This window comes from Callospermophilus lateralis, chromosome 18, assembly GCF_048772815.1.
Source record: "Callospermophilus lateralis isolate mCalLat2 chromosome 18, mCalLat2.hap1, whole genome shotgun sequence".
NCBI lineage: Eukaryota > Metazoa > Chordata > Mammalia > Rodentia > Sciuridae > Callospermophilus > Callospermophilus lateralis.
This window is the reverse complement of record NC_135322.1, coordinates 40,611,037-40,632,612: the sequence shown is the minus strand read 5'-3', so window position 1 is coordinate 40,632,612 and position 21,576 is coordinate 40,611,037. Positions and strand designations below refer to the sequence as shown.

Sequence of the window (21,576 nt, the reverse complement as noted above, 5' to 3'; positions counted from 1 at the left end):
TCGCTCTCTCTCTCTCTCTCTCTCTCTCTCTCTCTCCTGCTAGCCCTGAGTAAGCCTTGCTGCCCTACCGGGTGGTTCGAGGTCAGAGCCAGAGAGGGGAGAGCCGTCTCGGACCTGGTCATAGAAAAAGGCAATTGAGTCTGTGTTTTATTTTGATCTCACTAGTTAACTTCTACGCCACGAACCTCTTTAATGAAACCAGCATGTGCTTGTCGCCTGGTGGAAAGAACCACCTCACAGCTCCTGGACACAAAATTTTAATGCCAGTGGGCCTCCGTCTCCCTACGCGCACCCTGACTCCATGCGGATGGACAGAGAGGACGGGTTCAGCTGAGTGCGAGCCTGGTCAGGGCCTTCTGGTTGGAGACCCAGGCAGCTCCAGGATCCCTAGCCCAGGCTCTGCAGGAAGTCCACCAGCAGGTGCTCCGGGAAGCCAAAGTCCATTTGCAGCAGCAGAAAGCCCTGGGGAGAGCAGCAGACTAACTGGCCCCAAGGCCACCAGGAAGCACTGGGCGCGCCCCTCTGTCCGTCTCCCCAGCAGCCGCCAGTCACCCCAGGGAAGCTGTCTGGGGCTGCGACCCCAGGAGGTGGGCCGTGCACTCACATCACGAGAGATGATCTCAGGGTTGATGATGTCGAAGAGGTCCAGGCCCTTGCTGTTCATGAGCGCCGTAAATGCCACCTCGAGCCCTGGGCAGGGAGGGAGCCCCAGTCAGCCCTTCTTGGGGCCCAGCCCCAGGCTTGTGGGAGACGTTGGGACCAACATTTTGTGAATCTGCCCTGCTTAGCCAGCCCTGGGGAGCAGCCGTCACTCCCAGGCCTGCTCTGGGGGTCTCGCCTCCCCTCACTGAGCTTCCAGGTGCTCTTTGCCACCACACAGAGCAGTCGCCTCAGCAATCCAGCTCAGTCCACCCCCCATTTTAGCTCCATGATACAGATGGGGAAAACTGAGAGACGGAGACAGTCAGCCAGGGTGATTCCCGTTTCTACTCTTCTCCTCTTGAACAAGCAAATATTAAAAAAATGAAGACCGGCCTGTCCCCTATGCCCATGGGGAACAGGGCACAGAGCTCTCGGAAGGGCCTTGTCCAACGCACACCCCCTTACTCTGTGCCAGTGTCTCAGATTCCACCATTAAAGTCACTGCAGAGGGACAAACATCCTACAGTGTCAAGATCCAAAGGGAATCTGAGGACCACCAAGTCTGGCTTCATTTCATAGGAAGGGAAACTGAGGCTGGGGTACAAGGTCGCACCCTCCAGCTGTCAGGCCCAGCCTTCTCTCTGCCATTGACAGTGGGCTCAGCCGCCATGTGGGTGGCAGTGGTAACGTTCTCAAGGGGAGCCAGAATCAGGGGTCCATGCATCTGGCCAGGTCAGTGGCCTGCATTGCCACCAACAGGGAAAGGTACCTTGAGGGAAGGGACGCAGGACCCCTAAGTGTCATGGCTGGAGGATCAGAAGCCCTGGGGGCTGCCTGGGAGGGGGTGGGGCCTCTGCACTCCACCATCTGAGAGGTGTGGGGACAAAGTCAAGTGCGACCCGCACCCCAACCTCTCCGCCTGGCCACACTTACGAGTCATGACCTCAGGGATGCCCACCGTGGAGACCATGGACCACAGGAAGTTCTGGATGGACTTGAAGTTGCTCTGTCAATCAGAAAGGCCCATGGTGAGTGCTCCCTGGGAGCCCAGCAGTGACCCAGGGGTGGATGGCCACACAGTCCCCGTGAGCATTCATCCAGGTGCCCATGAAAAAAGGCATCCCAGCCAGCCCTCGCCTCCTGCCCGCTTCCTGCGAGGTCCTTCCGAGACCCTGGGGAGGGTGCGGGCAGTTATCCCATTCGCAGGGGAATACTGAGGCCCAGGGAGAGACCCCCATGGCCAGGACTCTCCCGCCTCCTCAGTCCACACTACCACGACCTCATTTCTGCAACGTGAGAGCTCTCCCCGCAGACACAGCAGGGAGGGTCACAGGTGACCGGGAGGGGACATCCGGGCCATTTCTTTGGGTTCCGTTGGTTTCATTCGGGGACCTCTCCCTGCTTTCTTCAAGGCATGAGGCCCTACAGACTTATCTCCCAGCCCACCTACCTCATCGATGCTGGAAGTAGACTTGGCTTGAGTCCTGAAACCAAAAAGAGATGGGAACTGGGCCCTCGGTTGGGCTCCTTTCTGGAACACCTAGGAATCTCGGTGCTTCTGCCCGATACTTAAGGCCCTCGGTAAGAAAGGCCTTTGGAATACTGTCCCAAGATTTGCCATTTCAGCCGGGCACGATGACACACACCTGTCATCCCAGTGGCTGCGGCAGGAGGATGGCCAGTTCACAGCCAGCCTCAGCAACTTAGCGAGTCCCTAAGCCACTCAGCAAGACCCTGTCTCTAAATAAAATACACGACAGGGCTGGGGATGTGGCTCAGTGGTTAAGTGCCTCTGGGTTCAGACCTCAGTACCAAGAAGAAAAAAAAAAAAAAAGATTTTGCCATTCCAGATGCCAGACCTTAGCTCAGGTCCCCTCCCCTCTGCTGGGCCCTCCGCCATTCCCTCCCGTGGTGTCTCTTCCTCCTCATCTAGACTCTAGGGAAGGTCTCTCCCTGTGGTCGAGCCAGAAGTCTGCACTTCCCCACCAGGACCCAGTCCCCCTGCCACCACCACCCCCCCCCCGCCCCGCCTCGACTGCTTAGTCGGGACCAGGTTGGCTGAGCTGCTGCCCCCTCCCCTCTCTGCAGCACCTACTGGAGATCCAGGAGGTGCAAGGACAGCTTCTTCCTGGCATAGGAGGCCTGGATGGTGGTGACGATGTCCTGGGGAGAGAAACCAGATCCGCTGTGAGCCACGGGCTTCCCGAAGCAGAGAGCAGCTCTCCTGTCTGGGACCCCCGATGGCACGATTGCACGGGGCAATCAGAAGGAGAGGTGTGGAGAGCTGGGGTCCCGGGATCCTGGGGTGGAGCTGAACTCCTGGTCTTCTGAAAAGAGCGGGAAGGCCCGGCGTGTGACCCGGGGGCAGAGGGCTTGCACAGCAGCTCCAGGGCCTGCGCTTCCTCCCCAGCATCAAAGCCCAGGCCAAACTGCGCACGTCCCCAGCACCTGCAGTGTTGGCTCAGGACCCGAGTCCCGCCGGTCCTGGTTTCTGATTTACCCATCCCCAGTCTCCTCGGGCTGGTTAGTCAGAAACCACAGAGGAGCAGGACTTCCCCGTGCATGCGGCTTGCTTCTTCCACCTCCAGAGTGAAGCCACCTCCAGGCGCCTGAGGATTCCTCTGCCTGGGGTCGGATTGACCTGCGTTTTCACACTTTGGACGTCAGACACACCAGAGTGCCGCTGCTCCCATGTGGTCCCCTGACCAGCAGCGTCAGCACCAGGAGGAGGATCGTGTTGGAGATGCAGACTCTCAGGCCCTGCCCCAGACCTACCAGCACAGACCCTGCAGATGGACCCAGGAATCTGCTTTCAAGCTCCCCAGGGGATGCCCACGCCAAAGCAGGAGACCTGTGGCACCAGGCGACTCTCAAGCAAACTGATGTTGAGATGAAGTTGCTCTAGCACTTCCTGAAGCACACATTTTTATTTTTTGGTGCTGGCCAAAAGTAGAGGTTGCCACGATTTGATGCAGTTATCCCACCCCTCGGCATATACCCATAGGACTTAACATCATCCTACCACTGTGAGGCAGCCACATCAACGTTTATAGCAGCCCAAATCAAAATAGCTAAGCTATGGAACCAACCCAGGTGCCCTTCAAGGATGAATGGTAAAGAAACCGTGGAATATAAACACAATGGAATATTACTCAACCATAAAGAAGAATGAAATCATGGCATTTGCTGGTAACAGGATGGAACCGGAGACTCTCATGCTAAGTGAAGTAAGCCAATCCCCCAAAACCAAATGCCAAATGTTGTCTCTGATAGGTGGATACTAACACACAATATGGGGGCAGGGATGGAAGTTCATTGGATTAGACACAAGGGAAGGAAGGGAAGGGAGGGGGGATGGGAATAGGAAAGACAGTGGAATGAATCAGACATAAATTTCCTATGCTCACGTATGAATTCACGTCCAGTGAAACTCCCCATCACATACAACCACAAGAAAGGGATCCTAAATAAGAATAAGTCATACTTCACGTATGTAAAATATGTCAAAATACACCCTGCTGTCCTGTGTATCAAAAAAGAACAACAACAACAAAGTAGAGGTTATGCGGCCTTTTGTTTGGCGAGCTAGTTATTCTCTGCCTCTGCCCATTACGCTGTGAGCTTCATGCGGACCACAGGGCCTGGCCCAGTGGAAGAACTCAACAGGTTAAAAATCCATGAATGGATGAATGTTCTGGGGCTGCAGAAACTGCTGACTCAGTAAAAATGTGACGTGTGACCTTGAACAAATGACCTGCTGGTTCTCCCTTTGAAGAGGCCTCTGTCTGGTAACGGGGTGGCCTGGTGGATCCTTGGGGACAGCTCCCACCAGGGCCCCCCGTGGGTCACCTGCCCTGCTCTCTCCTGGCCCCTGGAGAGCTGGCCGACACTCCCTTCTAGAAAAGCCCCCTTCAGCTCCACCCGATCCCCGCCCCGGCTGACAGACAGCTGATGTTCACCACCAGATTCACAAGTAAGAAGAGAGGTTTTGGGGTGGGGCAGAGACAGGAGAGGATGACTGGAAAAGTTGCGGGGGGGTGAAACAGGATACCCGGGGAGGAGGTGTTTGTTGTGTTTGCAAAGATTTTTTGTTTGACCAAAATTCAGGGAGGCTCCAGAACCTTCTCCTAGGACCATGATGGGTTGCTTATAAATGACTTTTTTTGCAAGGATATCGCTAAACCAGTCTAGCAAGAATCCCCACCTTCAGTATCTGATCAGCCTCATCTTTGATCTGGTTTCTGATCCTCCACGTGGCCCACGGGAACTCTGATCACCCTGGATAGCTTCAGCAAGAATCCTGTCAGGTCCCTTTCCGGTCCCAGCTCCTTAGCCCAGAGGTGCCCTCTCAGGGCACCCTAAGACCCCCTGCGGTGGTCCTTGTCCTTATCATCCCCACAGGCTGAACAAAGCCTGAGCTTTCACAAGTATTTCAAAAGTATTGAATGCTTTTTTTCTGAAATTTTTGGATCCTTCAATAACAAACAATAAGTAAAGAAAATGAGATAACACGAAATTTTAAGAGATTTTCAAAAAGGTAAATGCCACATGCTCTCCTGGATTGGCTCTTGGTACAGAAAAGGGACATCAGTGGAAAACTGGTGGGAGCCCGTCTGGAGTCTGGTCCTGACAGTGTTCCCTACTCAGGGCTGAGTCACAGCCCATGGGGCGGGTTCTGAGAGACATCGGCCACAGGGAAGCCAGGAGGACGGCAAGTGACCCCTCTGCGTGTCTTTACAACTTTCATTCAAATCTGAAATTCTTCCAAAATAAGAGGTTGATAAAAAATAAAATACCAAAGGGAACTCTGCTCCATTTGTCCCTTGTGGGTGGCTGAGGGCAGGGTACTGTCGGGGAGTGTGGTTCCCCTCTTTAGGTTTCTCTCTTTTCCAGGGTGGGCCTGTCTTATCTTTATCTTTAGTTTCTAATGTACTAAGAAACTTTGAGAAGCTGGGTGTGGTGGCGCACGCCTGGAACCCCAGCAACTCGGGAGGCCGAGGCAGGAGGATGGCAAGTTCAAGGCCAGCCTCAGCAACTTAGTGTGAACTTGTCTTAAAATAAAAAGGGCTGGGGGTGAAGAAAGAAAGAAAGAAAGAAAGAAAAGAAGTATTAAGGACACAGAGAAGAACATCAGGAATCACGTGGAGCTTCAGTTCCTTATCTACAATCACAAAATCAAATAAACTCTGCAAACTGAAAGCTGTTTTTTATTTGTTTGGTTTTTAAGTGTGTGGCCAAAGCCTGGCTGTCCCAATGGGAGGCCTTGGATAGTGTATTTATCTTGCTTCTTTTGAGCGTCCGTGCGTGTGGATTGTGGGGTTCCCCCCGCCCCGGCCCCTCTAGAGTGTTCCTCTCACGCACTGCACTGCTTTCCTAAAACACACACAGTTTTGAATCTGGAAATCCACATGGGCCTAAAGGATTTGGGAGGAGGAACCCCCGGGCCTGGCGTGCCACGGAGCCACACGCAGAGGTGGGGAGACGGATTTGGAGACGTTGGAGACCCTGTCCCCTGCCCTGCATGGCCAGCTCCCTGCCCCTCCCCGCTGCACCCACCTCACCTCTTCAAAGGTGTGAGCCACAGCGCTTTGGCCATCCGGGTGGGGGAAGAGGAATCTCACGACCACAGAGGAGGTGACCACGACGCCCTTGTTCTGACAAGAGATCCTGGGCCTCCTGGGGCAGTAGACGATCACTTGGGTCTGGCTGGTGGGGATATTGCCGAATAGCTGTGGGAGACAGGGGTGGGGGACAGGGGCCATTGGAAGAGCTGTCACCGATGCTCTCATGGAGGGAAGGGACGGAGCGGACCCGGGTGCCCCAGGGCTGGGAGAAGAGGAAACTGCTGGGGCAGTGGCTCCGGCCCCAGGCTGGGTTCCAACTCTGGAGACCTAAGCTGCACCACTTCACAAATTTGCCAGTTAATTAAAACAATTAAGACTCTTGTCTCTTCTGACGGTTGGGTCTGTTTGTCCCCCGTGTGCTAGTGAAGCTGTTCCTTGCCCTGTCCCCTCTCAAGGGTGGGAAGGACACCTTGGCTTAGCCTTTGTGCTCCGGCCTCACCTGTACCCTGGGGATAACGGTTCCTGCCTCAGAGGACGGCTATGAGGATTCAATGAGATGATTCAAGAAGGAGCTGAGACTAGGCCCTGCCACCCGGTGACCCCCACTTCTAAAAATATCCATGGACTCCCCACTTGGCTTCATCCCTGGCCGGAAATATAGGCACAGTAGAGAACCAAACAGACCAGCAAAGCTCAAATTTATCAGACGATTCCAAAGCTAAATGCAAAATCTCAACTGAGAGGCAGTTTAAAGGAGAGATAGACTAGGCTGTGGCCCCAGAGCTCTCAAGAGGAGATCTGGTCTGTATCCAGGAAGGTGGGAGAGGCCTTCCCTGAGGATGAGGAGGAGTCAGATGGGACAGGGGGAGGGAAAACCCTTCTAGACAGAGAGGACAGAACATGCAAAGGCCCTGTGGAAGGCGGCTGGCCAAAGCAAGGACTAGACAGGTGGCAAGTAGCCTGAGGTCGGCTGCACCTGCCTGCAGAAGGAGAGCCCGTGGGACTGGGCTCAAGGAGACCTCCACCAGGGAACTCAGGGACCCAGTGGATGCTTTACAACAAAAGGTTTTATTTAATACATGGCCAAGCTCAAAAGAAAGACAGGGCCAATCCCAGGTCTCAGAGAGGGAGGAACACTGTAAGGCAAAGCTATAAGCAATATGGCCCAGAGAGTAGGATGTGGCTCCAGACCACACTGTCCGGGTTTTATGTCCTCAGAGAGAGAGAAAGCGGTGAGAGGCAGAAGAGGAACCAAGTCATTTCCACTCAGTGAAAAGGAGACTAAAAATATTCCCTTGTTCAAGAGTGTCCCGGGGAGTGTCGGAAGGAGGCAAGAGGGCGTCAATCAGAAGACCAAGCCAGGCTCAGCAGGACTGAAGGTTGATTTATACGGCAGGGCGTCCTGAGCTGCGTGATTACGTCACATCCAAGACTAACATGTGACGTAGTCCTGGGGTTCCTGGCAGAAATAAATACCAAACTGTCTTCTTAGGGAATTTAGGTTCATCCAGGGCACAGCTGTCCTCGTAAAAATCACATTCCACCAAAGACGAGCTCGTGGACAGACAGGAACGGCAATCCACACAAGGAAACCACCCACCATGAGGGGCCGCCAGCAAACCCAACAGGCACAGGGTGAGGACCCCAAGAACCAGACATAGTAGAACAACCTGGCGGAAAGTCCCAAGTAACTTTTTTAAAAAATGATTAGAGGAAAGAGCCCCCATGAAATGATGGCACTCTGGGGTGGGAGAAAAGAGAGATTTTAAAAACCAAACTCTAAAAGTTATTATAAGTAAAAGTTATTGAGGTTAAGATGGAAAACTCAGAGGGTGAATAAATGGATGTGACCTAGCTGTAAAGAAAATTAATGAATCGGAAGAAATGTCTGGAAAAACTATCCGGAATTTAGGAATTTTGCAGAGAAATATCAAAAGATGAAAAAGTATATCAGAGTAACTAACAGATATAGAAGATGGAGAGAAGGTCCAACCTGCATCTAATTCAAGGAGGTGAGAAAACAGAGTAGAGGTAATAACTGAAGAGATGGAGACCGAGCCGTTTCCAGAGGTGAGCCATGACGCTGTGTCTAAAACAACTAGGTTGAGAGTAGACAGGGGCCAGGCAATACGGGACCCCGAGTCCAGCACAGAGAACCTTGCCATATCCCGTGACCCTGGTCCTTTATCTTTGATGACTTGTGAGCTGGCAGGAAAGTGATCAGTTTTACTTCTGGAATAGCTTGTTCTATTGACCTCCTTAGAGAACAGATGGTCAGGGGTATCAGGATGCAGGAGGACTCCCTGCAGAGGGAGCCCTCCAGGGGGAAGGTGGAGACAGAGAGGTGGACAGACCCTGCCAACAGTGAGGACATCTGATGGACAGGACTCGGGAAGGGGGATGAGGAGGAGGGAGGGCAGGGGCACCCCAGAGGCTCCCAGCTGCACACTTGGAAGGAAGCGAGGCGTCTGCAGGGCTGGGAACACGGGGTGGGGGGGGCAGGTCTGAAGCTCAGAAGGAAGAGAGGCCATGTCCACAAGGACAGCACGAGGACACAGGAAGGAGCAGGTGGGGGGAGGGGCTGGAAGCAGGAAGCTGAGGGACGAGTTTCACTGGGGCCACTGCCCAGCTCTGGGGAAGTGGCGTAGCAGTGGTCACCAGGCAGATACTGAGTTGGTGAGGACGGGGGTGGTCGAAGGCTGGGCGAGGGACGGCTGGAGGTTCAAGGATGGAGGGGGATGAAGTCACTGCAGTGGGCGGGGTGGGCGAGACCAGAGGCTGGGGGCAGTTTGCCCAGAGACAGCCAGGGTCTGCTCAAGCCAGGGACCGGGGATTCACAGTGGAACCTCCCGCGGAGGAGAGGGATTAGGGACATCATTGCCACTCGGCAGAGCAGGCAGAGGCTGTGACCCCCAAGGAGTCTGCCCGAGGCTGGCTTCGGGATCAGGGATGACCAGTGGCCTCATCCTCTCGCCAGAGCCCTCCGAGCCTGGGGTGATCCTGGGCGTCCAGCCTCCCGCAAGGCCCTGTGGTCTGTGTAACAGAGCACGGTCCTCAGGGCCGTGACAGCTGGCTCTGACCCAGCTCCGCCATTTGCTGTGTTCCCCTGTGTACAGACGGGGACCATGGCCGTGCCTCACCCCAGGGTTGTCATGAGCGTGGCAGGAAGTCACATGCAGAAAGGGCCCAGCTCGGGGCCCTGGATGGAGCTCAGGCCGAGCTGTCCTGGTCACCACTGCTGCTGTGGCTGGCTGAATAGGGACTTCTGAAGCAAAAGTAGAATCGGGGTGCAGGAGACGAACCCCAGCAGCAGAGCAGTTACCTCCAGAAACATGTCCTGGTTGGTGTTGAAGCCGTGGGTCTCCAGCACTGCCTGAAAGAGAGAGGGGCCAGAGATGGCCAGGGGGTCAGTCCTCACAAGGAAACCACAGGGATGGGGTGAGGGGCCAGGGCCTGACCCCTCCCCAAACCAACTCCTGACCCCCCACACACATGATCTGACATGCTCTGGGCAGGTGGGGTGCAGAGGACCCCTGACCTGACTGGAGGCCACACCATCTACATGACCTTGGGAAAGTCTCTTTCCTTGAGGTTTCAGTTTCCCCAGGAATTTAATGACAGGCATAGACTGGGAACCACGTAAGCACTGTGGCATGGAAGAGTGCAGACTTGGAGCCACCTCGTCCAAGCTGTGTGTTCTTGGACAAGTTACCTATCCTCTCTGAGCTTTGTTGTGTTTTTGTTGTTGGAAAATGGAGGTAGCGACAGTACTTACCCCACAGAGTGAGTGCAGCCAAAATACACTCAACACAGATAGTAATGGCAGCTCACGTCCATGGCTCAGTGCCCGTGTGGCAAGCTAGATCTATATCTGCATCTGCTTATTTATCTACTGATTCCTCAATTGATGCGTCAATCCACCCAACACACAGTAGGTCCCAATCAATGCTGAACCTCAGGGTCATGGCTGCAGCTCGGATGGATCCTGGCTCCTCTGGTGCCCCCAGAATCTCCTCCGTGCTCCTCCGCTGTGGGCACGCATGCCACACACCCACCCAGGGACGTCCCGGCAGCCACCTGCCCCTCACCTTGAACTCCTCCCCGGTCAGGCTGAGCCTGAGGCGGCCATCCTGGAAGGCGGCCCTGGCCAGGGAGTGGAGGACTTGCTCCGAGAACCAGAAGTAGAGCATGCGGGCGTCCCCCAGCAGGCTGGGCGAGAAGGTGGGCAGCGGGAGGTCCTCGGAGACGTTCTTGAAGATGAAATGGCCCTGGAGGAAGCGGGACGCTGGCTGCCCCTCCCCCGGGTCCCTGCTGGAGCGGCTCCAGGGCCACTGAGAGGAGCCGTGGGGAACCCAGCCCAGAGGAGCGTGGGGAGGTGAGAAAGAGCTGCCCCTGGCCGGCTCCCAGCCCAGCCTCCCTCGCTCAGGGTTCATCCCGAGGCTCGGCTCTGTCCCAGCACCGGGCGAGGTGACCCAGCAGACGTGTCACCACCCTCAAAGCCTGACATTCCAGGAAGGACCGCAGGCAGAGCCGTGGTGGCCCTGGGCCTCTGTGCTCTGTGACCAGGATAGCTGGACAGCCTGAGCGCAGTCCTGCACCTTCTGGGACCAGGGGATGGACAGGGAGCCCCCAAGTGGCAATCGGAAGTCAGGCCCCTGCCCGGCGCCTGCTCCTCTAGCCCGCGAGGGGTGAAAGGGCTTCGCGGGTGGCCACGAGCTCCCTGAAATGCTCCTTTGTTCACTTTTCTGGGGACAGGCCATCACAGACCGGCTGCTGGTTCTCTAAACCCACCACTGCAGAGTTCTGTGACACCCCATCTTTGACCAGGTCACAGCGGCCTGGGGTACACTTCTCTGCTTTCCTTGCAGCTAGGTGTGACCATGTGACCGAGGTCAGGCCACTGGATGTGAGCAGAGGGTGGGGTGACCAGCCAGCAACACAGCGGGGGCTGCATGCCCAACAGCATGGCGCTGCAACCCCCTGCGCTGCTCGCGGTAGCCACTCTGAGCAGGAAGTGAACGTCTGAGGGTTCAAGCTGCTGTTATGCTGGGTATCTTCGTTACAGCAGCAGAACCTAGTCCTAAGTAGCAGGGGTAGAGCTTCCCTAGACGCCCCAAGGGGCCTTGGCTTCTCCACATCCAATGGAGGATGCTGGAAGCCAAATAAGCCTTCTAGAAGGAGCTGGTGCTTTGCAAGGTCCCTGGGGGGAGGGTCAGCACAGAGGGTCAGACACAGAAGCTACCCCCCCACCCCTGCCTTGCCACACCAGGGGACACCTGAAGAGGTACAGCAGAAGGATGTGTGGCTTCCCCAGGCTGGGGGCAGAGTGACCAGGACACAGGTAAAAATGGAGGCTGAGGAGCACCCAGGAGGGGAGCCCTGCCACCCCCCACCCCCACCTTGTGGTGTGACTCCAGGTGGGCTGCTGTGATGACAGGGGGTCCTGTCAGGGAAATGTCCACCCGGATGTCTCCAGAGGAGAGGATGCTGGCTGCGGGGAGAGAAGGGCAGGCTGGAGCCCAGGATGGGAGCTGCCTGGTGCAGGGGTTCCCCCAGCCCCCCACAGGAGCCCCCGCCTCCCCCGTGCTCCCGGGTAAAGTGGGTCCTGGGGGCACTGGGGGCACTTTTCATTGTCTTTTCCCAGCGCCTGTCCCTCTGGTGTCTGGTGGCTCCACCGGCGGGAGTCCTGGGCGCTGGTTCCCTGCCGAGGCCCAGGCTGGAGCCCCAACCTGCCCTCGGGGGCTGGAGGGCAGGAGCCGGGAGCCAACCTCGCAGGTTCGCGTCCTCACCCCCAATGGCACCATCTACCCCAGGGCTGTGTCTTTGTGGGGACAGGGGTCAGCAGACATTCTCTATAAGCCACCAGAGGGTAAGTGCCCACTACGATCCCAACTGAGCGCAAAAGTGGCCACCCCCGCAGGTGAGTGGGCGTGGCCACGTGACAATCAAAACTTTACAAAAGCAGACGACTGCGACATCACCATTGTCCCCTGCATGGAGCCATTGGGCCTGGAGCGCAGGGCCTGCGCCCGCGCTTCCCTGAGGCCTGCGTTCAGCGCCTTGCTGGGGAGACCCCGGGCCAAGCCAACCGGTGGCGAAGGCAGCGGGAGGCTGGTGCGATCCCCCGCCCAGCTCCGCCCGCACCCTGTTCCCGTCCAGGCTCAGGGCCGGGGCTGGCCACTCACGGCAGGCCGGGAGCCGGGATGCCCACCACGCCCCTGGCACTGCCTGGAGGCTCCCCTCCCACCACCCCGCAGCCACCCGGAGGGTCCCCTGATCTGGGGTTTCACTGTGACCGCAGCTTCCCTGTTCACTGAGCACCTACTCGGTGCCCGGGACTCATCAGCTGGCCTGGCGCAGTGGCTGCGGCAGCGGCGGGAAACCACTGCAGGGCCCACGCTCAGGTGCCTCTCCTCTGCTTCTGGATTGGGGTCCTCGTGGGCCCATAAATTAGTAAGATGGGGTTACTGGTTCCCTCATCCCTGGACAGGACACTCCTCTTCTTGTCTTGGGTGCCTTCCAGGGGCCCAGGGATGTTCCCATTCGACAGATGACAAAACTGAGGCCTGAGTCTGTCCTTCCTCCCTTTCCTTTTTTGGAACTGGGGATTGAGCCCAGGGGCACTCTACCACTGAGCTACATTCCCGCCCTTTTTAATTCATCTTTTTGTTTTGAGACAGGGTCTCACTAAGTTGTAGAGACTGGCCTTAAACTCGAGATCCTCCTGCCTCAGCCTCCCCCATGTCTGGGATTACAGGGGTGCACCACCAGGCCCAGCTAAGTCCTCTCTTCTCCACTGCAAAGCCGTGGGAGCTGCCCCTTAACCAGAGTCCCCCTGGGATTGGAGGGAAGAGGCCCGGGAAGAGTGGGGGAGTGCTCCATCTCCATCCTGCCCTCCTCCTCCTCATCGTCTATCCATGTTCTTGAAATGTGTTTGACACTGATCTTGGTGCTTGGGGTACGGGGTGCTGATTAGGGCTGGTGATGGACCGGGCACTGTCTTATGCTTCATCCATACTTTTTTTTTCCACCTGATTCTCACAGTCACTCTGTGAGGTGGGTGCTATTATCCCCTTTTTACTAATGGGGAAAATGAGGTTCAGACAGGGTAAGTCCCTGGCTCAAGGTCACACAGCTTATGAGATTGCAGCTTCAAGGGAAAGCTACTTGCCACAGCCATACCATAACTAATCACCAGTGCCAGAGCCAGACAGGGACCAAGAGAACCAGAGAGGGGAAGGACTGTCCAGGATCACACAGCAACTGTGGTCATTTTCTGTTCCCATCACTGCCTTCTGAGGCACACAGTCAGAACTCACCGGCCCTTGTCTGGACAAAGTCGGCCATGATGTTGGAGATGACGTTGATCTCTTTGCAGATCTGGGGTGGACAGGGCAGGCAGCTTACCAGGCCAGAGAGGAGGCAGGGTGTGCCTCCCTCAAGCTGTGTGTGGGTGGCAGTGCTGGGAATGGGCACAGGGGACTGGCTACCTTGGGAAGGTAGGAGGGGGCACCTTCTCAGGGAAGGGCAGGAGGGGAGGTGGGCCTGGCTCCCAGCCCCGACTCCGGACCACAGGTGCCACAGCTGCCTCACTCACCTGCCCCTTCAGGACCAGCCTCAGGGTAAAGGAGATGACGTTTGTGAACAGCTGCTGGATCCAGCTGGGCCTGGGGTAGTAGCAAGAGCTAGTGAGCCTCCAGGCAGTCCTGAGCGTCTGCCAAGCACCTCCTGTGTGCCTACCTTTGGGTCTCTGCTGGCCTCAGAATCCTCAGAGAGCTCAGGAGGTGGGAATTATTGTCCCCAATTCACACTGAGATCACTGAACCCCAGAGAGAGCCTCAGACATGAGCATTAACCACATCATCACCTCAGAATTCCTCAGGAGGGCCCATGTCATGCACAGGATCCAGATCCATGCCTGTGTCTGCTCTCCAGACCCCAGCCTCCAGGTCTCTCATGCATTCCAGGCTTGAGACTGGGGCCTCCCTGAGCCTCAGTATCCTCCTCTGTGCAATGAGACTATTCCCAGCTCCCTGACAGAGGAGACTGGCCAAGACAAAGAACCTCCCAGGTGGGGAAGCAGGAGCTCAGGTCCTGGATCAGAGGATGCTGCTCCCACCCCGCAGTGGCGAGCTGTGTGTCTGCAGCGGTTACTGAGCTTGGTTGCAGGTTTGTCTGTGGTTTGATGGGGGTGACTGGGGTGTAGGACACGGGGGTGACATGGAACAGTTCCTGCCTTCCTAACCCCAGGCCTCGGTTTACCCATATGTGAAAATGGGGGTAATAACAGAGTCTGCCTCCTAGCACTGGATTGGGTGAGCATCAAACCAACTCAGCGAAGCATTTACAATCACTCTCGGCCTGTTAATGTTCTCAACAACTGCTAGTTCCCATTCTTGGAGGTTATATGGATGGGGAGGGACTGAAAATGGCCCCACCCAAGGTACCGGTGGCCCCAGGTGGGGTAGTCCACAGGCATGCCCTATGGGGGACCCTGGAGGGGGTGCGGGCACACCAACAGGATGGGGTGCAGGTGGGAATGGGGCGCAGCGGCGGGCGGGGACGGGGCGCCGGGGCCGTGGACTTACTTGTGCTCCCCTTGGAGGTGCAGGAGCAGCTTATGGAAAGACAGGTAGCAGTCGAGGGCACTGGTGCGCACTCTGCCAGAGTCAGAGGCTGCAGAGAGGCCCCAGTGTCATGTCAGGGCAGCCTGGGCTCCTGGGCAGTGCCCGTGGGGTGCCCAGCCCAGCTAGGAGCCCCTTCAGCTCCAGGCGCCCCTACCCTGCAAGCTTCCCCAGCTGGGCCTCCTTCCGGCCTCAGAACCTCCGACGGCCCCACCTTCCCTTTCTGCTGAGACCCACCCCTGGAGCCCAGCCTCCCTGCCTCCCCAGAGGGAGCCGGACGCCTACTCAGCTGGGTGCTGATCTGGAGGTCCGTGGCGGAGTCGATCTCGAAGTCAACAGAGTGGTTGACGCTCAGCCTGCAAAGAGCCAAGGACCCAGGACCCTCGTCCTGCCCTGTGACACTGGCAGGGCCCGGGAGGGGGCACGTCAGCTGACGGGCGTGCTTACCCCCAGGCGCTTGTGTAACCGTAGCTCAGGGTCCCCCGGACGGTCACTGATGCGTTCTGGATGGAGATGTCGATGGACCTGGCCTCCACCAACTCCACCTGGCTGCTGGCCATGGACAGGTGACCGATCTGGATGCTGCGAGAGCCATGGGAGGGAGGAAGGAAGGCCGTGGCAGGGTCAGGGAGGGGCCAAGGGGACGCTGTGGTTATGACAAAGCCAAAGACCTTGGGGGGTGCCCCTAGGCCACCTGAGTGGCTGCGGTGTCCACAGGGTGCCGGGAAGCAAGAGTCGGGAGGAGAGATGGACACAGCACCAGGGAGGACGGCCGGAGATGCACCTGGGCAGAGTTGGAGATGGGGGGGCCAGGGCCCAGGCAAGGAAAGAGTCTCCCCAGCACGGCCAGAGGGAGCCGGCCCTGCTGACACCTGGATTTTTAGCTCAGTGTGACCTGTGTTGGATTTTAAGATAATAAACATGTGATGTTTGAAGCCACCAAACTCTGGGGACTTGTTATGGCAGCCAATAGGAAATGACAAGAGTGGGCCTCAGCAGGCCCAGAGAGGGGAGCCGGGCCTTGAGCTTGGGTAGGCAGGACATGGTCAGGGGTGCGGCTCAGGAGCACCCTGAGGGAGAGAACCGGGAACCGAGTTGGCCGGTGGGACACTCCAGACCCGCATGCGCTCTGCCCACCCTGGCTCTGACGTGTGCCAGCGTGAGCACGTGGCTGAGAGCAGCCATGCCTGAAGCAGGTCCCGAGGGTGGCTTCCCTGCTCTGTGCCCATCGCAGCCCCCGACGTGGTCACCGTGGCTGTCCCCACTGAGCAGATGTGGAAGTGGCTCAGATAGTGTACGTGACTTCAGAAGGCCTCTGGGATTTGATTCTGGGCCTGTCAACCCCAATCCTGTATCATGAGCCTCAGTGACATACTGTGACCAGCAGGGAAAGCCAGCACCTGCTTCCTCTGTTCATCCTTCCCACTGCCTTCTGCTCCAGAGACAGGGAGCAGAAAGGCTTCTCATTGCGCCAGGGGCGCTGGCACACGCCTGCCATCCCAGAGGCTCGGGAGGCTGAGGCAGGAGGATCAAGAGTTCAAAGCAGCCTCAGCAACTTAGCCCTAAGCCGCTCAGTGCGACCCTGTCTCTAAATAAAATACAAAACAGGGCTGGGGATGCGGCTCAGTGGTCAGGTGCCCCTGAGTTCAACCCTCTCGGGACCCGTCATCACTCCAACACCAACATCAAGCATGGCCACCACGGCTGGCTCGTCCCCACGCACTCCGGCTGGCCAGCAGTAGCACTGGCTCCGCCGGGCGGTCTGGCCGCCTGAGTCCCTACTGGTTTCTTGGGCTGGGGTCACTGAACCGCTCCCACGCACTTCTGCTGTCCCTGATATTATCCTCGTTTTATAGAAGGGGAAACTGATCCCCAAGGCCTCACCGAGAGCCCTGCGGGCACCTTCACGCGCCTCCCGCCCTTGCCCAGCTGCAGGAGCCTCTCCAACCACGGGCGGAGGGAGCTCAGGGGTGGACACCGGGCTCCACCCAGCAGCGCCGCCAGCGCCCCCTGGCGGTGCTAGGTGCGCAGACTCCAGGCCCAAGGTAGACCTAACGCAGGTCCAGCTCTCCAGCCGTCCTGCCTGGTCTGGGAGGACGAGCTCGGTTTTATGACACGAGGCGGTCCCCGGACAGTGTCTGCGCCACCCTCGGGGCGCACATAAAGACCAACATCGGCTCTGAAGTGCCAGGAAACGGGCTGTGTTCCTGGAGCCGAGCTTTGCAGTCAGGTCTGCCCACCTCGCTGTGTGACCTCCAAGCACTGTGACCTCTCTGAGCTCCCGCTGCCCCGCTGAGCCCCGTTGGGGCCGAGGAAGGCAGAAGCAGGGTTTGTTTGTAAGAGCACCTGGTCCATAGCAGGCCCTTGCCTGCTTCCATCGTCCCCAGCAAGTCAGGAGAACTCTCTGGCCCCTGCCTCAAGTGGCCCGGGAGACACCCGTCTTCCCAGGGCAATGGGGAAGGGACCCTCCAAGGCCTGGACCTGCTGCAACACTCCCACCAACCCCCACGGGGCCCTGGAGGCGGGGTGCAGGTGGGGGGCGGGGCGCAGGTAAGGGGCGGGGCGCAGGTAAGGTGGGCCTGGCACAGGTGAGGGGGCGGCTCCCTGGGGCAGGGGCCAGACCCACTGCCCCTCCCCTCCCGGCCACTCACTTGTGCAGACCATAGTAGACTCGACCGAGGAGCATCATGGCCTTCTCTCCCGTGATGTCCGGGTAGCTGGCTCGCTGGAAGGCCGTCTGGATGACCTTGGCCGTCTCCTGGTTCACTAGAGGGGACAGTGCAGGCCGAGGGGCTGCAGACCCAGGTCGGCCGCCCAGCTCAGCCCCAGCACAGCGTTGGCCATGGCTCAGCCTCTTTGGGATGAGCCCCTCCCCACAACAGGACTCCAAGCTGAGGGGCACGTCAGGTGGCAATTCGCAGGGGACACAGAGAGCCCTGACCCTGAGCCCAGCCAGAGACCTTGCTCACTCACACTCTGGATCCTAACACACAGGCACCCATGATCCTAGTCAAAGTGACAGCCCCAGCCCCAGCTACACACTGACCCCAGCTGTACCCTGACCATGCTGGGAACCCCCTTCCCAAAACAACTGAGTCTATAATCCTGGGTCTTACACTGGAGAGAGTGCCCTTTTTGTAGTGAGCAAGAGGCTGAGGTCCAGAGAAGGCAATGAAGTCAACCAAGGTCACACAGCAGCAGGTGACAGAGTCTCGCTTGCCTGGGCTTCTGCTGATGCCTAACTCTGGCCATAGAATGACTTTCTACACCAGCTACACACTAACCCAAACTTTGCCCCCAAGTGTGATCTCCCAAGAAGGCCTTCCTCTGAACCCCAGAATGACTGGGGGTCCCAGTCCCAAACACGAATCCCATGCCTGGCTGTTAGCCCCCAGTGTCCGTGTTGGTCAGTGGTCACCTGTGGATCTACCCAGGGCAGTCTGGTCCTCTGAGATCTTACTGGTTTATTAGGATAGTGTCTTTTCCCAGCTCCCCGATCTCTGTGACAAAGGCCCGGGATGGCATCCCCCTCCTTTTGCAGAAGGGGAACAGACCTTCCCATCAAGGAGCGTGAAGGTGAGGTCAGCCCCTCGCACAGGACTCCGCTCTCTCTGGGCTACGGTGCAGCAGCTCTGCCCAGGGCTGGCCCCTGACCACAGGGGTGTCCTTGAAAAGCCCCCTGCTGGGCACCCAGAGGCCTGGGGGAGGGGTGCTACTTACACACCAGGAGGGCGGGCTTGGTGATGCGGCACACGATGCCCGCCTGGCACGGGGTGCCTCCAGAGCAGGCGTGGGCACTGCCCAGCAGGGCCAGGGTCAGGAGGGCGGCGGCGAGCATGGCTCCCGGTGGCTGCGGCGAGTGGCCCCGTCCACGCCCTGCACAGCTCCTAGCTGCGTGTCTGCCCAGCCTCCACGGGACGTGAGGCGCTTCCGGGCAGCAGGGTCTTTTGGCCTCCTTCCTGTCCAGCCCCCTGGGCCTCCTCGCTGGACATGGGGCCAGCACAGCCCTCCTCTGCCCGTCTCCCCACTTGCACCATGTCTGTGACCCTCCTATTATCTGGATAATATTATATTATCTGGATTATTGTTAATATCCTTCCTGGAATTCATTCTTTTGACTTAAGTAAATGAATCCCAGAACAAATGTCATCTCTCGATGGCCACAAACAGAAACCAAAATACAATGGCCATAAACGAGACATCCAGTTCTCGCTGGATACCTTTGTCCTACAGTGACCCAAGCCAGAGGCCTGCCGTTCCTGCCAACCAGGGAGAGCATGTGGGGGAAGGCCAAGAACTTGGCATTGACCTTCCTCTTGATGTGACTTGAAAGATTGAAATACAACCCCATCCTCCATCTGCAGCCCCCGCCCCAGTGGCCTGTGTCTCATTTTTTTGGGATATTCTGGTTTAGAAATCTTTGCATTTAGCCTCCCTTTTGTCTTAAGCAAGAGTCTAAGACACAGAGAGGCCAGGAGAACTGGCCATGGTCACACAGCAGTGGGTGAGAGGGCGTCTCCAGCCTGGACTCTCTCTTGAGTCCCAACTTGGGCTTCCAGGTCTCTGCCCTCCTTGGGGGTTCTCAGCTTCCCCCCATCTCCTGTCTTTAGGGTCGGATTGCTGAGGGGCTCCCCTAGAGGGCATCCCTGGGTCCCCAGGCTGCCTCCCAGCCTCGGTTTTTGTGTGTGCAATGACAGTTGCCTGGAATCGGATTCTCCTGGGTGTGGACCACTTGGGTTCCCGGGGTCCCCTGTCCTGGGCTTCAGGGGAAGGAGAGCGGGAGGAGCAGCTTCTCACCTGCCACACGCACTCATGCTGCGGCTGGACAGACCCCTGCGAGGAGGGCCCAGGAGGCCCAGTGGCAGGTGACACACAGGTGACACACAGCACAGTGGCAGGGTCTGGGGTGCCTGCCTCCGGGGCACAGGGAGCCTGTCTGGGGCGGGGGGGGTGCACGCGCACTGGGAGAGCACCGGGTTCTTGGTACTGAGCCTGGGCACTCCCACCCAGAGGCATTGGTGTCTGGGAAGACCTGGGTCTTAGAAGAAAGGGCTGGGCCCTCTGGTTTCTGAGTTTTGTCATGCGGACGTGTTATCTTTCAAAAGTTGCACCATACAGTATTTTACCCACCTCCGGGGCCAACAAGTCCCCTGTGACAACTGGGATCAAATGACTGGCAGCTGCTTCCTTGAAGCCCAGGGAAAGGAGCCAGGGCGGTCAGTTTGGGCCTGGCCTCACACCCCAAGGGAGAGCCGGGCAGGGTGGACAGAGTGGACTCACCAGCTCCTTCTCAGAGGGGCCCCTGCCCGTGTTTGCTCCCAGTCAGGAGCATGTACGGAGCAGGCTGCGCCCCACATGTCCCACAGCTCAGAGAGGTTAGTCTACTTCACCGGGACACCCAGCCTTGGAGGTTTGTACCCAGAAAAACGACGGGCTTTCCCCTCAGCTGAGGTCCGGTGTCCACGGGTCTCCTGGGGTGAGGGCTGGAGGGCAGCCGTGTAGCCACACCCCATCCGCAGGCCTGGCGGGACCTCCCAGGAGCTATTGTCCCGCTGCTGTTCCACTCCCGTGGCAGGAGAGGCCAATGACCGGGAGTGCCCCGGCCAGTACTGGTGGTCAGCCGGGAGGCGAGGAGGCGAGGAGGAGGCCCCACCCTCTCACGCAGCCTGGCCAGGGGCCTGGCACCAGCTGGAGCCGCCCACAGAGAGTGGATAAGAACTAAGTCCGAGCCACCTCCCCCCCAGAGAAGCCCAGGACCCTGGGCCTCGGACTCAGCAGTGATCCTAAAGGTATCAGCTCTTTCCAGCCGGGACATTTTGGGGTATAATCTACTTTAATCCTTTTTATTCTTTTAAATCAGTTTTTTATGGTGGTGAAATTAAATTTACCATTTAATTAAAATGACTGCGTTCATCATCTTAAAGTGGGCACTTCTTAAAGAAGGTATTTAGGACCTTCACAATGCGGGGCAGCGGCTGGTCGAATTCCAGAACATTCTCACACTCTGTTGGCAGGGACTCCCTTTCCTCCTCCTTCTCCAATCTGTTTCCTGACTCCAAGGATCTGTCTCTTGTGGACAATCCTATAAGTGGAGTCATGTAACATGTGGCTGGCTTCCTTCACTAGGGTGCTTTCCCGGGGCACCCACACTGTGGCATGTACCCAGCCCTCCACTCCTTTCTGGAGGAGAGGTAAAGTGTGGTGTAGACGTACAATGGAATATTACACAGACATGAAAAGGAAGGGAATCCTGATTCACTCTCTAACATGGATGGACCTTGAAAACTTACTCGAAGTAGAACAGGCCAGACACAGCAAGACAGGTCCCCTTACAGAGGAACCTCGGGTCAACACAGTCAAGAGGTGAACTGAGGTTAGAAGGTTGGGGGCTGGGAGAGGGGGACGGGGAGTCCTTGTTGAAGGGTGTAGACTTTCAGTTTTGCAGGAGAACAAAATGGGATGCACGATGGGAATGTTATCGATGCCACAAAACTGCCCACGTAACAGGGACTGAGATGGTGCGTCTTGTCATGTATATTCCGTCCCCAGAAAAATCTAAATGAATGCCAATTATCCCTAAGGAACAAAGCGGAGTTTGTAAAGGCCGAATCTCTAAGTCAGCTCTGCTGAGTTTTCCTCTTGCCTGAGGCTCCAGTCAGGCTGCCCCAGCTCGATGGCTGAGCTTGTCCCGTGGCAGAGCAGGGTGACGGCCCACTGACCCCCAGGTCCTCCTCCCCCTACCCCGT

At 57.5% G+C, this 21,576-nt stretch overlaps 1 protein-coding gene across 1 annotated transcript; it reads right to left on the bottom strand.

The window, feature by feature from the left end:
* Window positions 1–145: 145 nt before the first annotated feature.
* Window positions 146–18,933, bottom strand: Cetp (cholesteryl ester transfer protein). Its single transcript, XM_076839104.2, has 16 exons — window positions 18,551–18,933; window positions 17,482–17,596; window positions 15,278–15,412; window positions 15,116–15,186; window positions 14,795–14,882; window positions 13,804–13,873; window positions 13,526–13,586; window positions 11,606–11,697; window positions 10,295–10,474; window positions 9,529–9,579; window positions 6,204–6,371; window positions 2,738–2,805; window positions 2,093–2,126; window positions 1,576–1,648; window positions 605–690; window positions 146–462 (listed from the first exon to the last, which is right to left on the bottom strand). The coding sequence occupies exons 1-16, from the start codon at window positions 18,666–18,668 to the stop codon at window positions 388–390; spliced, it is 1,485 nt and encodes a 494-aa protein (XP_076695219.2). The 5' UTR covers window positions 18,669–18,933; the 3' UTR covers window positions 146–387.
* Between the last annotated feature and the right edge of the window lie 2,643 nt (window positions 18,934–21,576).

What these genes read in the sequence shown, in the direction of transcription:
- Cetp (XM_076839104.2), bottom strand. Translation starts at nt 18,668, where the DNA reads ATGCTCGCCGCCGCCCTCCTGACCCTGGCCCTGCTGGGCAGTGCCCAC. An exon ending in GGTTACACAAGCGCCTGGGG is followed by an intron (nt 15,187 to 15,277) that starts GTAAGCACGCCC and finishes GGCTCTTTGCAG; the next exon opens with GCTGAGCGTCAACCACTCTG. An exon ending in CTTTGTCCAGACAAGGGCCG is followed by an intron (nt 11,698 to 13,525) that starts GTGAGTTCTGAC and finishes CTCTCCCCGCAG; the next exon opens with CCAGCATCCTCTCCTCTGGA.